The following is a 14,454-nucleotide window of genomic DNA, read 5'->3' as shown; positions in this document are numbered from 1 at the left end:
GGGGGGAAAAAAATGAAAAGTCTTATTTTTTCCTTACAACTTCATTAACAGCTGTAACTGCTGCACACCCTTTCCTCACAAAACAGTCAAGTGTTTTTGTCCAGTCATTCATTAGAGATACCCTCCCATGCCTCTTGCATGAGTATAAATTCATTTAATTATAAACCATTTTAGTGGTGGTCAAAATCAGATTCCAAATCTGCTTGAGAAAATATGAAACTGCCTCTTCAATACACAACAAAACATACAAATGCAGCAGGATATTTTGTTGTATGTCAGAGAAAGATAATAATGATGGTGATGGTATTGATGATTATGACCTCAGAAGATAACAATACTAATGCTACACTGTATCAATTATATGATAATTGCAACACTGATTATGATAATAATGGTGGTGAAGATGATAGTCATAATTGTGACAATAATGATGATGGTGTTAATATTACAGATTTTGATGTGCAGGAGGTGAGTACATGATGATTATTTATCACATGTGCTTTCAGTGTACTGATGATGATGATGATGATGATGATGTTGCTGATGGGGGTGGCAGTGTTTACAGTTTAGGTAAGGTTGATTATCAGGAGAGAGATGATAATGATACTAATGGAGAAAACTATGATAATGACCTCCCAATAGACTACAGTAATGTATTAACAGTATAATTAGTGTACTACTGATGAAGGGTATAGCACTGATGCTGATGCTGATGAGGATGAGTATAAGGAGGATAATAAAAATTATGCTGCTGCTGCTGATGATGTTCCCTCTATAAACTAAACTGCAATGCTACTATATTATGGTCATTGCAGTAGGCATAGTGACAAAGGTTCAAAAAACAGCTAAAGACCCACCTCTTCCATGAGCACTTAACTAACCCCTTAAAATGACAACCCCATATTATTAAAAAACAAAAAACAGAAAAACAAAAACAAAAAAAACAAAAACAAAAACAAAATACCTTACTCTGGATCTTACACCTCTGCGCACTATGCATCTCTAGAAATCAATTATAAATCTTGCATGGTAGCACTACTTGTATTGTTCTCCGCTTGATATCGCATTGCTTGTTATTTCCTAATTTGTAAGACGCTTTGGATAAAAGCGTCTGCTAAATGAATAAATGTAAACGTAAAAGTAAAGGTGATGGTGAGTATGTGGATGAGGTGGAGACTGATGATGATGATGATAATGATGATAATAATTTCTCACTAAACTAATTCTATTCACCAACAAAACTATAGCATCAGCATAATAGGCTAAATACCATGTTTTCTGTTTCCTGTTTCTGTAAAATGTGTGTTATAAGGGACGATAGAAGAACAGACAGAAAGTCGATATTGCAAAAGAATATTTATTCTTTTCTTATAGTCCGTTCCCGTAAAAGTGCATCAGATTTTACAGTAAGCAAAATTCATATTTAAGACAGGATACACAGCCGCGCTACATTCACAATCATCATTTTGGACAGTGTGCTGCATGGGAGGAAACTTCTCATAAGCATTGGTATAAAAATTATTTATAGTCAGATGAACATGGGAGGTCTCGGGCAAAGTTGTTCCTTCAGAGCGAGAAGTATTGTTTGTTGGTCAGAAGCATTTTATGCCTTAACCAGGCTAGCGAACTCTGCAAGAAAAGAGAAAACAAGTAAGTGATTGATGATGCATTCAATTATTAAAATGATTGTGATGTCTGGAATAATAATAAAAAGCATTTACCATCAACTCCAATCTTGCCATCACCATCGGTGTCTCCAGCCTTGAGGAAAGTCTTGGTCTCGGCATCAGTGAGTGCCCTCGCGCTGGATTTGAAGTTCTGCAGGAACAGTCTGTAGAGAGAGCATTATTAGTCTTGGTATTAGTGTTATTACTCATTATTACAGCTAAAATAGAGCTTTCTATCAATATACTGCAAATGAATGAACCAATTTCTCTTTACTTCAGTTCATCCTCCTCAATGAAGCCACTCTTGTCCTGATCAATGATGGCGAAAGCCTTCTTGACGTCATCGGCAGACTTGCCGGTCAGACCGACCTTAGTGAAGAAGCTCTTGTGGTTGAAGGAACCGTCGGCTGTTTAAAACAAACAAACAAACAAACTGTTATTACAACATTTAATTATTAGGCTAATTGTAGGGGGGCAAGAACTATCTTATTGTAGTAGTAGTAGTAGTAGTAGTAGTAGTAGTAATGATAATAATAATAATAATAATAATAATAATAATTGGTGATTAATTAATTAATTAATTTTTGAGCCTAATGCAATTAGGCTATATAGCTAAGATTTATTATATAAGATTGATTTAGATATTATAATACCTTTGCATGCATCCAGGGCTGCAGTGATGTCAGCATCGTTGAGGACACCAGCGAATGCCATCTTTAGCTAAGTGAGGGGTGAAAACATTAACATTAGCATCACAATGACTTAATAAAAAAAAAAAAACACATACAAATTAATATGCATATGATATCAGTGATTGCCCTGAGTCTGGCCATGATCACATCGTCTTAACAATCTTTAAGCAATGCATAAGCAATTTGGCCTTGACGAATCATTAGCTGCACCATCCAGTTATTTTTTTTCCATTACTTTTTTTATTTTATTTTAATTCACTCGCTATCAGTTAGAACTCAGGAGTTCAGTGTCACGAGCTCAATGATGCGATCAAGTCGACCCAAGACGGCACAAAGTAACAGCTGCAAAACTAATGGATGTCGCATCCAGGTCACATGGTCATCATTAGGATGTTAGATCCCATCCAGTAGGCTATGTCCAACAGGATATGGGACGATGTGGTCCGAAATTCTCTTTCACGTCCATGGTAAGTCCAGTGGAAAGAATTTAGAAGCAGTGCATTTAAAAAAAAAAAAAGAAAAAAAAAATAATAAAAAAAAAATCAGATAGGCTTTGATAAGGGCCTATTGCAAATGCATTGCAGGTCCCGTTTCAGGGTTGTTGTTTTTTTTCTCTTGCTGCTGTCCATCAAGCTCCTGCATGCAAACTCACCTCTTTCGTCTTTTTGGTGGTGAGCTGTAGATTCTCAAAGACTGGAGCAAACTGCAGTGAACTCTGGCCCGTTGCTCTCAACCTTATATACTTTTACACAGTCCAAATATGAGGCCTAATGTAACGGACACCCAATGGAAGAAGGGGGGTGCGCTTGAAACGCGTCCAGCAGACAGACCGCACTATATTTATCTTGATCAAGGAAGACGCTTAAATGGTGAGTTTGAAAAAAGCGGTTCGTAATGTCCCCGCAATGCTAATAATATACGCTGCTGAGCCGCGTGAAACAGCGCTGGTGTGAAGTGCATGTATGGATAACAGTGTGCTCGCATAGGGCTCAGCTCATTCCTCCCATCCGAAACTCACTAGTGCTTTACTACAAGTTATCTTCAAGACTGTATTAAGGTATGCAACGCAGCTTTATGTTTACACCTAAGTACCACTGATAGTGTTACTGATAGTGGCCTGGGGGGTAAGATAAGGGTAAGACATTTTAGCAGTCCACATTTTGCAAGAAGAATAATTTTACTTTCTCGAAAATGCCACATTCTTTTTCTTATTATTTATTAACTAATGATTTAGCTAGTAATAATCTGTAATACTTTATCTAAATATTAACATATCCATTATCTAACTGTAACATGTGAGACTCCTGTCAATTCAGGCTGCCTTGAACATTAATACAATTTATGGCTCCTTCAAGTGTTCTTCCTTTCCCGTTCTCATGATGTATTATCATGTTTTCCTATTTATCTTTCTCCTAGAAATGCTTTAAAATATTAATTTCTTCTGTGATTTTCTAACCTTAGTAGAAGCTGGGAATCTAATCTAATTTGAATCTTTGATGTTTCACACAGCAGAGGGCAGCACTATTCCACCTGACCAATATGGTAAGCCATGGATACTAACATTGCAGGAAATGTTAGTACTTTATACATCTCTTGCAGTGCATCCCAAAAACAAAAAACATCAACTACAACAACAACAACAACAAAATCTGTGCCTTCCCTTCCCTCTGTGGCTAAAATACTATATCTGGCTTTTTCTTTAAGAGCAGCACTACCCTGAAAGCTTTTTAAGAAATGGCCCAGATCACCAAGTGGAACTTTTTTTTTGAAGTAAGTTGATTTGTCTTGCATTTATACAGAAGCAGGAAACAAACACTATGTTCTTAAAGAAGGTACACCAATTACATTTATTCCTTGTTTTTCACTCTTCCCCAGAAGTGCATGAGACATTTGCACAAGCCAACATGTCCAGATAATGATAACAATACACTTTAAGGACAATTTCAAGTAGAAGTCAGTTCATAAATAAGATATAAAAAATATGATCTTAGGTCAGATGAGCAGTAGCATGAGTTCTGGTTCCGTGAACAGAGAAGGGTCTTGGTCAGATGGAAAATTTAAGCCTTTACAAGAGCAGCGAACTCTGTGAGATAAAATAGAGATAAAACTACCATTAGTGAATTATGCAAAATGATTCCCTTCATAGGTTTACTAAATGTAAATTTTCAATTGTTCAAGCTTATTGCTAATTGTAATATTTATAACTTAGGCCCAAGCTAGACAGTGTCTGTACATTCCAGATGACTTCATATAAAAATTTACCAACTAATTAATAAACTCCTTAGTACATTACTGAAGTTTTCTGTGCCATGTGAGTGTTGTGTATGTGTGTATCGAATTACCCTCAGCTCCGATCTTGCCGTCTCCATCACTGTCACCAGCAGCAAGGAAGGCCTTGGTTTCTTTGTCGGTCAATGCCCTGGCACCACTCTTGAAGTTCTGCAGGAACAGCCTGTACAAAACAGTATGGATGCTTAGACTTTTCATTCATGAGTCTTAAAAAACATGCCAGTGCTTTGGGTGTATTACAAAGAATAATCAACTGGTATCAGTAATGAGTTCTTACTTCAGCTCATCTTCCTCAATAAATCCACTGTTGTCCTGGTCAATGATGCTGAATGCCTTCTTGACATCATCGGCAGACTTGGCAGACAGACCAACCTTGGCGAAGAAGGCCTTGTAGTCAAAGCTGTCAGGAGCTGTGGATTGAGACTATTATAAGACTATTTTATGCACACACAAACACATCTGGCCTGTCGAGAAACTATACTATCCATTCAGTCATGTCACAAAATTGGCTTTTGCAAAAGTTTATTTTGTTTTATTTTATCTTACTATATATCTTACTAGGTTTTTCTATGCTTAAATGTTTAAATCATTTTTCAAATGTAAGACCGTCATAATTTATATATAATATAAACTACAAAAAAAAAGGTCTTACCCGAGCAGGCAGCAATAGCTGCGGTCACATCAGCATCAGCCAACACTCCAGCAAAGGCCATTTCTACAGTCTGATCAAGCTGCAGAAAAAAACAGACAGTATGTTATTGGGACATTGGTACCAAATGCTGCTGTAAAACATTAGGCATCAAAAATTATTGAAATGCCTGGTAAGATGTCTAACAAATACTCTGTAAATAATACACAATAAGTTAATTCCTTACTCTGCTGTCCAACTAACCAAATGACCAAATGCCCTCTCCTGTCCTTGTATGTGTAATGAGTTATAATTAAATAATTAAAATTTTTTTTAGGTTTAAGTCATATTTTATCAATTCTGTTGTATTTAATAAAATACAGCTTCACAGAGGTCCTATTTAAGATGGCATAAAATCAGCTCTGTCATTTAGTCCAATATTTTGTTACGCCAGCTAGATCTTATGCATGCAGCTGAGTCTGTGTAAGAGGTCAAGTTACGTTCACTTGTGATGGGGGTCTAATAAATCATGGCCTTAGTATTATCAGGGTCTATCTGGGTTAAGAATATATGCAAGATAGAACCTTATAATACTTCAGCCACAAAATGACAAAGATTATAAAACAGCATGCACATGGGCCTTGAAGGTTTCCTTGGCAGTGTTCTCCTTAGTGAGCCCATCACTGATGATTCCATTTCATGTGCAAGGAAAGTCCATTTTTTTTTCTGACAGGCCATCACTAATGTAGAAACTCCTCAATCACTAGAATGTATTCCCAAAAAAAAGCTGTCCATTGGCATTTTTTCTGTAAACCACACAATCCTAAACCCTCTGTATCCTGAAGACTCTTTGAAAGCTGCTTTGATTTCCTCATCCATAAGTAAAAGTGGCAGAACTCTCATCTCACTCACCTTGTGCTTCTCTAAGGCGAGTGAAAAAGCAGAGGAAGTCGAGGTGTGTCCCTTCGCTCTCTTCCAGGCCACCTTATATACTCTCAACCCTCACCATTTACAGGTTACAGGGCTTTGGGCCTCAGTAATGGATACTGCCTATAGTCCTTGCGAATAGTTTTGAAAAAATGTGTCTACTAGTCAAAGCTGGACTATTTTTAACCATCTCAGGCGATGCTGTAAACCATGTGTAGGCCTCCTCCTGTAATCTACAGCAATCTGTCGGTGCTCACACCGTCACAACACACTGCATATTATAATCACCATCGATGTTTTAATAATTTAATTTTAACCTCTTATGATCCAAGCAGAGACACAAAACCGCTACATTTAATGACAAAAGCCTAAAATGTAAATTGTATTATGCTAAATATGACTAATAATAGGTAACACAAGGTGGCTCTAAAACGGGTATATAATCACACAATTTGTAACAAGTAATTCAATTAATGATTATTTGTGTAGTGCTTTTATAGTAGATGTACCAGTCTTGATGTAGGGTTATATGTAGATCCCTAAAGAGCAAGACAGAGGCTACAAAACAACAGGATGTCATGAGGAAGAAACCTTGAGAGGAGTCAGATTTAAATATTCAGAATGAATTTTCATTACTTACGACTCAACACAAAACCATTGCTATATCTAAAATACATAAAAATCAGATAGACAAAAATAATTTTACCATTTGTGCCATTTTGTGTTTATACTGATGACATTTCTGTCAAACACCAGTCTTTTGCATCGCAGGTTACTGCACAAATATAACACATCAATACTCTTCTACAATTATATAGTATAAAGTCAAACAGTACTAGGCATGTTAAAATACATTATAAGGGAATAAGTATATCAGCAAATCACTTCCAAAAGCCTGTAAATTGTAAAATGTAAATTGTTGTAGTTTATAAGACCGTTTTTTTATTTTATTTTTTTATTGGAGATTAGACCATATAAATTTATATATACTATGATTAAACTATTTAGTAAAAAAATCACATGAACAGGGAACTGAAATTAACAGTAAACTAATGACAAGGCTTAGCTTTGGAATTGTACACTCTCCATCCACTTTATTATGAACACCTGTATGCCTGCACATTCATGCAATTTTCTAATCTCCTATTCATGTGGCAGCAGCACAATGCATAAAATCATGCAGATACAGGTCAAGAGCTTCAGTTAATGTTCACATCAAACATCAGAATGGGGAAAAATTGTGATCTCTGTGACTTTAACCGTGGCATGGTTGTTGGTGCCAGATGGGTTGGGTTTAAAAAATCCTGTGAGCAGAGGGTCTGCAGGCTGAAACACCTTGTTGATGAGAGAGATCCGAGGAGAACGTCCAGACAGGTTTGAGGAGACAGGAAGTCTATAGTAACTCAAAACATAGAACCTTGAAATTGGATAGGCAACAACATTTAAAGACCACATCAGGTTCCACTCCTGTCAGCCAAGAACAAGAATCTGAAAATATCATGGGCACAGACTCACCCAAATTGGACAGTTAAAGATTAGGAAAAAATCAAGTGGTCTTTTTCCAGTCTTCAACTGTCCAGTTTCGGTGACTCAAGTTGTAAAGAGTGATTATATGAGTTACTATATCCTGCTTAGCAGCTCAAACAAAAAAACAAACAAAAAAATACTACACTACTATTCGTATCTGTATTTGTACTAGTTTAGAACTCTTCAGGGTAACCATAATAGGTTACATCCCTAATATATCGATACGAGGTAAATAAAAGCTAAATATTGACCAACTGACTTTATAGTTTGAGATAAAACTGCTAAGAACTAAAGTCATCGTTGAGCACAAACTAAATATGAAATCAAACCACTGTAACACTGTAATACCTGTAATAATCAGAACGTTAATAATTCACTCATATAGTGAATGAAAAAAAGATCGAATTATTGTTTTAAATAATGTGGATGTTGACAAATTATTGTTGATTAAAACTTTGTCCCATTAAATTGAAAATTGAAAATTTTTCATTTGTGTTTAATAAAATGCAAGACACAAAATGTGAAGTACTAAACTTTATTTTCACATTTAATTTAAATATTTTTAAATTCAGATATCAGTCTGATTGTAACAACTGAAAATTATGACTCACAACATAAGTAAGAATAAGTAAGAAAGAAAATTGTAGGTGCTCAGCATCAGTACAGTAGATATGTCATTATTTCAGTTTAGAAGTGCACAGAATTCTGGGGAAAAAATGAAAAAGATTCATATTAGTTATATTGCTGTGGGGGTTACATGCAAGAAAAACATGGAGTGAGAGAATATAAGGGGATTTACAATATATTGATGTTTTACGATTTTCTGCCTCCAAAGACAAACAACCTCCTCACTGCCAGAGATAAACCAATCTTTATTTAATCTTAATTACTGATAATAAAAAATCTAATCTAGATTGCAAGCTAGGCTAGTTAGTTAGCTAGGACTGCTAAAAGTGTTGTTATTGTCAGACCCCCAAACCCCCCCGATAATTTGTACCTTGGTGTCACTATTATTCAATACATTGTCAATTTCTGGAGCAGAACAGGACTATAAAAGTCAGCTGGAATAATTTTATTTCATGACTTGTTTAAGATTATGAACCACGACAATTTTATTTAATCTCAATTTATTACTTACATTATATCAATGGTATGACTTTTATGATATTTGTGCGAATGCATATATTTAAAAGTCTCACAAAACTATCAAAAATTTTAACTGAGACACTGACATTAGGGACTTCATATCTGGGGACCTGTGTATTAATATTATCACACACTTACATGATGAAATGACCAGCAGTCATTAGGAGAGACAAATTCCTGCTGCTGAGCCGCTTGCTAGTGTTAGTAGAACTATATTAATCCTCTGGGTGAAAAGAGGAGCCTCGCTGGCAGAAGAGGCTCAGGCAATTCCCTAAGGCTTTGTCACTTTCTATCTGATTATGTTTTACCTTGCATCCCAATTTTGCCATCTCCATCAGAGTCTCCAGCAGCCAGGAAAGCTTTGGTCTCAGCATCTGTCAGCTCTCTGGCACCTGCCACGAAGTTCTGGAGAAACAGTCTGAAGAAGTAAAGAAGTATATTGTTAATGGCGTGTCATTATAACTAACTACAAAAATACATGATGATTAATTAGTACAAAGTAGATAGATAATGTTTTTTTTAATCACCCCAGCACCAGAAGCACATAATTGTGGATTTCAGTATGACATAATGAACAGCATTTTACAGTTTCTTTTGTTTAATTTTGCATGTACCAAATCATTTACAGTGTGGGTAAATGTACCAAACAGTGTCATGTCTTACTTGAGCTCCTCTTCCTCAATAAATCCACTCTTGTCTTGGTCGAGGACTTTGAACACCTTCTCACCATCTACGTTTGAATTGCTGAAGAGCCCCACTTGTTCAAAGAAGGAATTGTGACAGAAGGTGCCTGGATCTGTGGAGAGATAACAGCAGTGAAAGACTAGAAAGAGGTAGAGTTGACTTTTTAATGTGTTATATATATATATATATATATATATATATATATATATATATATATATATATATATATATATATATATATATATATATATATATATATATATATATATATATATATATAAATGATGATAAGATGATTAAAAGATCAACGCTTAGTTGGATTGAGGCTATGCATCCTCATTGTGACTCTTGCCTATGAATGTTTTCTGTTTTGTAAAGCAGATAGAATTGTCAGAAGAATAATTAAGAGCAGGTGGGATTTGAGGTCTGGCTTAAACTGTTCCTGAACACTCAGCACAATCACAGGTAACTGGGTAGTAACGGCTCCCCAGCCCCCTGACTGCGTGGTTGCTTGGATCTAACCAGCTCCCGTCTCCTGTGCAAGGACCCGCGGGAGTCCCTGTGTGTGAGTGTGTGTGTGCATACATGATTGTAATTTATATATGGATTTATGTATGTAGTGACTGCTGTATTAGTCTATGTGATGTATTTGTTTGGTTTGTGTATGTTTGTATATTTATTATATTGTTAAGAAGACCTAGGCAAGCCTGGACTGCTGCAGCGATGTCCTCTTCTTTCAATATCCCTGCAAAGGCCATGATTGTTTCCTCCTGAAGGAGTGTGAAATTATGATTAAGTTTAGAAATAAGTATATATACACTGTGCATTATCACATATATATTACATAGTGTATGACCAGCAAGTCAAATTACTGTAGATATAAACTTTTTTTCTGTTTTTCATTTTATGCAGTGATTTATTTCTAAACAATAAAAACATTAGCATCAATGTAAAAATTCATTCAATACTAAACTGTAAGAAAATAGTAAGTTAGTAAGCACTAACCTTCAGATGCTGGATCAGTGTGTCTCTGCAAAGCAGCTATCCTCCTTGTTAACCACTCTGACACTATGAACTTGAGTCAGGGAGCATGAAGATGTGTGTTCTCAACCCCAAGGAGACCTTCTCGCCAAAAAAAAAACAAAAAAAACCCCAAACACCTCCCCTCTCATTTGCACATGATTTCTAACAAGTACTGTTGTTATTAGCCAGCTGCTTTACCTTTATGCTTTGCAATACATGATTATTCGTAGAGATACCTACATACTGCACAGTCTAGAAAGAGAATTAAATATACTGTTTGCTCAAACATATAAATTGTAGATTGGTTGTCAGGATTCATAACACCAACATGGTATAACCCATAAGTACTTTAAATCGCATTTATACACATTGAATTCTGCACTTTTATATTCACCAGTGCCTGTTGCATATATTATTTGTTATCTTAATAATAAATTATACCACATAATTACATTATATACAACCTCAATTCCAAAAAAAGTTGGGACAGTATGGAAAAAATGCAAAAAAACCCCCCCAACAAACAAAAAGTCATTTGAAAATTCAGTTCACCCTGTACTATATTCAAAACACATTATTTGATGTTTTACTTTGTGAATTTAATTTATTTTTGAAAATATACACTCATTTCAAATCTGATGACTGCAACACACAGCAAGCAGCAACTTGCTGCTTTGAGACAATGTCTTTTGTAAAAAGCGCTATACAAATAAAATTGAATTTAATTGAATTGAACACACTCCAAAAAAATTGGGACAGTAACAACACCTATTAAGGCTTTGGGCACTGAAGACACCAGTCGGTTAAGTTTAGCAAGTGGAATTTACCCCTATTCATCCATTATGCATTTCTTCAGCTGTGCAACTGTAGAGGGCCTTTGTTGCCTTATTTTGCACTTCATAATGTGACACATTTTCAATCGGAGACAGGTCAGGACTGTAGGCAGGCTATTAGCACCTACACTGTCTGCTTACGCAGCTGTGTGCTTGTAATCCAGGCAGAATTTGGTTTGCCGTTGTCCTGCTCTGGATGGCAGCATATGTTGCTCCAAAATGTGTACATACAGTATCTCAGAAAAGTGAGTACACCCCTCACATTTTTGTAAATATTTGATTATAACTTTTCATTTGACAACAATGAAGAAATGACACTTTGCTACAATGTAAAGTAGTGAGTGTACAGCTTGTGTAACAGTGTAAATTTGCTGTCCCCTCAAAATAACTCAACACACAGCCATTAATGTCTAAACCGCTGGCAACAAAAGTACACCCCTAAGTGAAAATGTCCAAATTGGGCCCAATTAGCCATTTTCCCTCCCTGGTGTCATGTGACTTGTTAGTGTTACAAGGTCTCAGGTGTGAATGGGGAGCAGGTGTGTTAAATTTGGTGTCATTGCTCTCACACTCCCTCATACTGGCACTGGAAGTTTAACATGGCACCTCATGACAAAGAACTCTCTGAGGATCTGAAAAAAAGAATTGTTGCTCTACATAAAGATGGCCTAGGCTATAAGAAGATTGGCAAGACCCTGACACTGAGCTGCAGCACAGTGGCCAAGACCATACAGCGGTTTAACAGGACAGGTTCCACTCAGAACAGGCCTCGCCATGGTCGACCAAAGGAGTTGAGTGCACGTGCTCAGCATCATATCCAGAGGTTGTCTTCGGGAAATAGATGTATGAGTGCTGCCAGCATTGCTGCAGAGGTTGAAGGGGTGGGGGGTCAGCCTGTCAGTGCTCAGACCATACGCCGGACATTGCATCAAATTGGTCTGCATAGCTGTCGTCCCAGAAGGAAGCCTCTTCTAAAGATGATGCACAAGAAAGCCCGCAAACAGTTTTATGAAGACAAGCAGACTAAGGACATGGATTACTGGAACCATGTCCTGTGGTCTGATGAGTCCAAAATAACCTAATTTGTTCAGATGGTGTCAAGCGTGTGTGGAGGCAACCAGGTGAGGAGTACAAAGACAAGTGTGTCTTGACTACAGTCAAGCATGTTGGTGGGAGTGTCATGGTCTGGGGCTGCATGAGTGCTGCCGGCACTGGGGAGCTACAGTTCATTGAGGGAACCATGAATGCCAACATGTACTGTGACATACTGAAGCAGAGCATGATCCCCTCCCTTCGGAGACTGGGCCGCAGGGCAGTATTCCAGCATGATAATGACCCCAAACACACCACCAAGATGTCCACTGCCTTGCTAAAGAAGCTGAGGGTGAAGGTGATGGACTAAACCCTATTGGGCATCTGTAGGGCATCCTCAAATGGAAGGGGGAGGAGCACAAGGTCTCTAACAACCACCAGCTCCGTGATGTCGTCATGGAGGAGTGGAAGAGGACTCCAGTGGCAACCTGCGAAGCTCTGGTGAACTCCATGCCCAAGAGGGTTAAGGCAGTGTTGGAAAATAATGGTGGCCAAACAAAATATTGACACTTTGGGCCCAATTTGGACATTTTCACTTAGGGGTGTACTCACTTTTGTTGCCAGCGTTTTAGACATTAATGGCTGTGTGTTGCGTTATATTGAGGGGACAGCAAATTTACACTGTTACACAAGCTGTACACTCACTACTTTACATTGTAATCTTAATTGTACTTTTAATTGTTGTCACATTAAAAGATATAATTAAATATTTACAAAAATGTGAGGGGTGTACTCACTTTTGTGAGATACTGTATAATTTTGGTCATGTGTTGATTACAGAAAATCCCAAATGAATTAAAACTTGTGAACCAAATTCTTGTTTTTATATATTAAAGATGTATGTTGTATAATCATTCTGCCCCAGAAAAAGAACAGTTCAAAGGAATGATTGAAAGCCCAATATTGCTATGACATTCATGTTCATGATGAGTGTATGGAAACTTCCAACTGCCACTGTATGTGGCCTTGAAGTAATCCAAAAGTAATCAGATTACATTACTTTCATATTGTGATACTTGAATTTTGTTACTGATTACATTTTTTATTAAGTAATTTGTAAATGTAATGGAATAATTTTATTTAAATAACTCTCCCAACCCTAATTAATTAAGTCAAAATAATTAAGTCAAAATGATCAGTAACAAAAGCTTGCTTTTCATTATCTGAACGTAATATAAATATTCTCTAATAATAATGTGCATTCCTTTAGAACTGCCTTGATATAAGGTATTCCATCCCCTGAACTGCTTTTGGATATTCTTGGTTGTAATATTATAATATTTCTTACAAATATTTGCTATAAAATATGTATACCACAGCGCTGTTAAATGCTTGAATCTGATGGCTCAGAAGGATTTGATTAATATTCACAGTTATGACAAAAGTGCCAACAGTAATTCCAATGATAGTTTAAACAGGAACTAACTTGTCTCATTGACACAATATTAAAAAAATAATAATTTTCCACAACATTAAAAGAAACAACATCATACATTAATAACTTATCATTTGTAATCATTAGCATTTTTTTAAAAAAAGGAGTCTCCAGTGTCAGTGCAGCCAGGGGTAAAGTTTTTAATGCATGATTTCTGATTTAGGAAATTCTTTAGGATGGATGGTTTATTAAATTTAAGATAGAGGAAAAAGAAAGACTTGTGAAGAGATGACTGTTTATAGCTGCTATAACTGTTTATAATTACCGTTCCACAAAATAAAATGCAACTATAAATGGATAAAAGTCTGATATGTTGTTCTTTAATAAGTAAAAAAAGTGAGCTTTGGCAAATTGTTGTGATATAAGAGGAATAAAACTTTTCAGGACGTGCTGTCATTGGGAAATAATCTAATCTTCTGTGCGCACCAAAGTGTTTTGTTCAATTACTACTTTGTTTAATCAAGTCTGGGGACTCAGAAGGCCATGGGAGAACCATGTGTCTCCTGATTTT

General features: G+C 36.4%; 3 protein-coding genes and 1 long non-coding RNA gene across 5 annotated transcripts; 1 reads left to right on the top strand and 3 right to left on the bottom strand.

The window, feature by feature from the left end:
* Positions 1-1,337: 1,337 nt before the first annotated feature.
* On the bottom strand, positions 1,338-3,164 carry pvalb4 (parvalbumin 4). The gene is made up of 5 exons (XM_017492864.3): positions 3,012-3,164; positions 2,321-2,387; positions 1,942-2,074; positions 1,722-1,831; positions 1,338-1,629 (listed from the first exon to the last, which is right to left on the bottom strand). The coding sequence occupies exons 2-5, from the start codon at positions 2,379-2,381 to the stop codon at positions 1,604-1,606; spliced, it is 330 nt and encodes a 109-aa protein (XP_017348353.1). The 5' UTR covers positions 2,382-2,387; positions 3,012-3,164; the 3' UTR covers positions 1,338-1,603.
* A 19-nt stretch (positions 3,165-3,183) lies between these two features.
* LOC128629008 (uncharacterized) lies at positions 3,184-4,389 on the top strand. The gene is made up of 2 exons (XR_008393332.1): positions 3,184-3,416; positions 3,869-4,389. It is a non-coding gene; the product is annotated as an uncharacterized LOC128629008 (long non-coding RNA).
* Positions 4,188-6,326, bottom strand: pvalb1 (parvalbumin 1). The gene is made up of 5 exons (XM_017492876.3): positions 6,189-6,326; positions 5,301-5,379; positions 4,926-5,058; positions 4,702-4,811; positions 4,188-4,442 (listed from the first exon to the last, which is right to left on the bottom strand). The coding sequence occupies exons 2-5, from the start codon at positions 5,359-5,361 to the stop codon at positions 4,417-4,419; spliced, it is 330 nt and encodes a 109-aa protein (XP_017348365.1). The 5' UTR covers positions 5,362-5,379; positions 6,189-6,326; the 3' UTR covers positions 4,188-4,416.
* Positions 6,327-6,480: 154 nt separating this feature from the next.
* LOC108278987 (parvalbumin beta 3) lies at positions 6,481-11,757 on the bottom strand. Of its 2 annotated transcripts, XM_017492851.3 has the most exons (5): positions 10,566-11,757; positions 10,258-10,330; positions 9,540-9,672; positions 9,185-9,294; positions 6,481-8,435 (listed from the first exon to the last, which is right to left on the bottom strand). In XM_017492851.3, the coding sequence occupies exons 2-5, from the start codon at positions 10,316-10,318 to the stop codon at positions 8,413-8,415; spliced, it is 327 nt and encodes a 108-aa protein (XP_017348340.1). In that variant the 5' UTR covers positions 10,319-10,330; positions 10,566-11,757; the 3' UTR covers positions 6,481-8,412. The 2 variants fall into 2 exon arrangements, with proteins under 2 accessions (XP_017348340.1, XP_053531016.1); XM_053675041.1 differs by having other exon boundaries at positions 10,258-11,757.
* Positions 11,758-14,454: the final 2,697 nt, after the last annotated feature.

The sequence above is a fragment of the Ictalurus punctatus genome, chromosome 2, assembly GCF_001660625.3.
Source record: "Ictalurus punctatus breed USDA103 chromosome 2, Coco_2.0, whole genome shotgun sequence".
NCBI lineage: Eukaryota > Metazoa > Chordata > Actinopteri > Siluriformes > Ictaluridae > Ictalurus > Ictalurus punctatus.
Note: the sequence above shows the minus strand (reverse complement) of the source record. Positions and strands in the feature narration are given on the sequence as shown.

Coding starts and splice junctions, on each gene's coding strand:
- pvalb4 (XM_017492864.3), bottom strand. CDS start 2,381: ATGGCATTCGCTGGTGTCCTCAACGATGCTGACATCACTGCAGCCCTG. Junction 2,075..2,320: donor AGCCCTGGATGCATGCAAAG/GTATTATAATAT, acceptor TGTTTTAAACAG/CCGACGGTTCCTTCAACCAC. Junction 1,630..1,721: donor TGGCAAGATTGGAGTTGATG/GTAAATGCTTTT, acceptor CTTTTCTTGCAG/AGTTCGCTAGCCTGGTTAAG.
- pvalb1 (XM_017492876.3), bottom strand. CDS start 5,361: ATGGCCTTTGCTGGAGTGTTGGCTGATGCTGATGTGACCGCAGCTATT. Junction 4,812..4,925: donor ATTGAGGAAGATGAGCTGAA/GTAAGAACTCAT, acceptor TGTTTTGTACAG/GCTGTTCCTGCAGAACTTCA. Junction 4,443..4,701: donor CGGCAAGATCGGAGCTGAGG/GTAATTCGATAC, acceptor TTTATCTCACAG/AGTTCGCTGCTCTTGTAAAG.
- LOC108278987 (XM_053675041.1), bottom strand. CDS start 10,387: ATGCACAGTGTATATATACTTATTTCTAAACTTAATCATAATTTCACA. Junction 9,673..10,257: donor AGCAGTCCAGGCTTGCCTAG/GTCTTCTTAACA, acceptor ATCTCTCCACAG/ATCCAGGCACCTTCTGTCAC. Junction 8,436..9,184: donor TGGCAAAATTGGGATGCAAG/GTAAAACATAAT, acceptor TTTTTTCCCCAG/AATTCTGTGCACTTCTAAAC.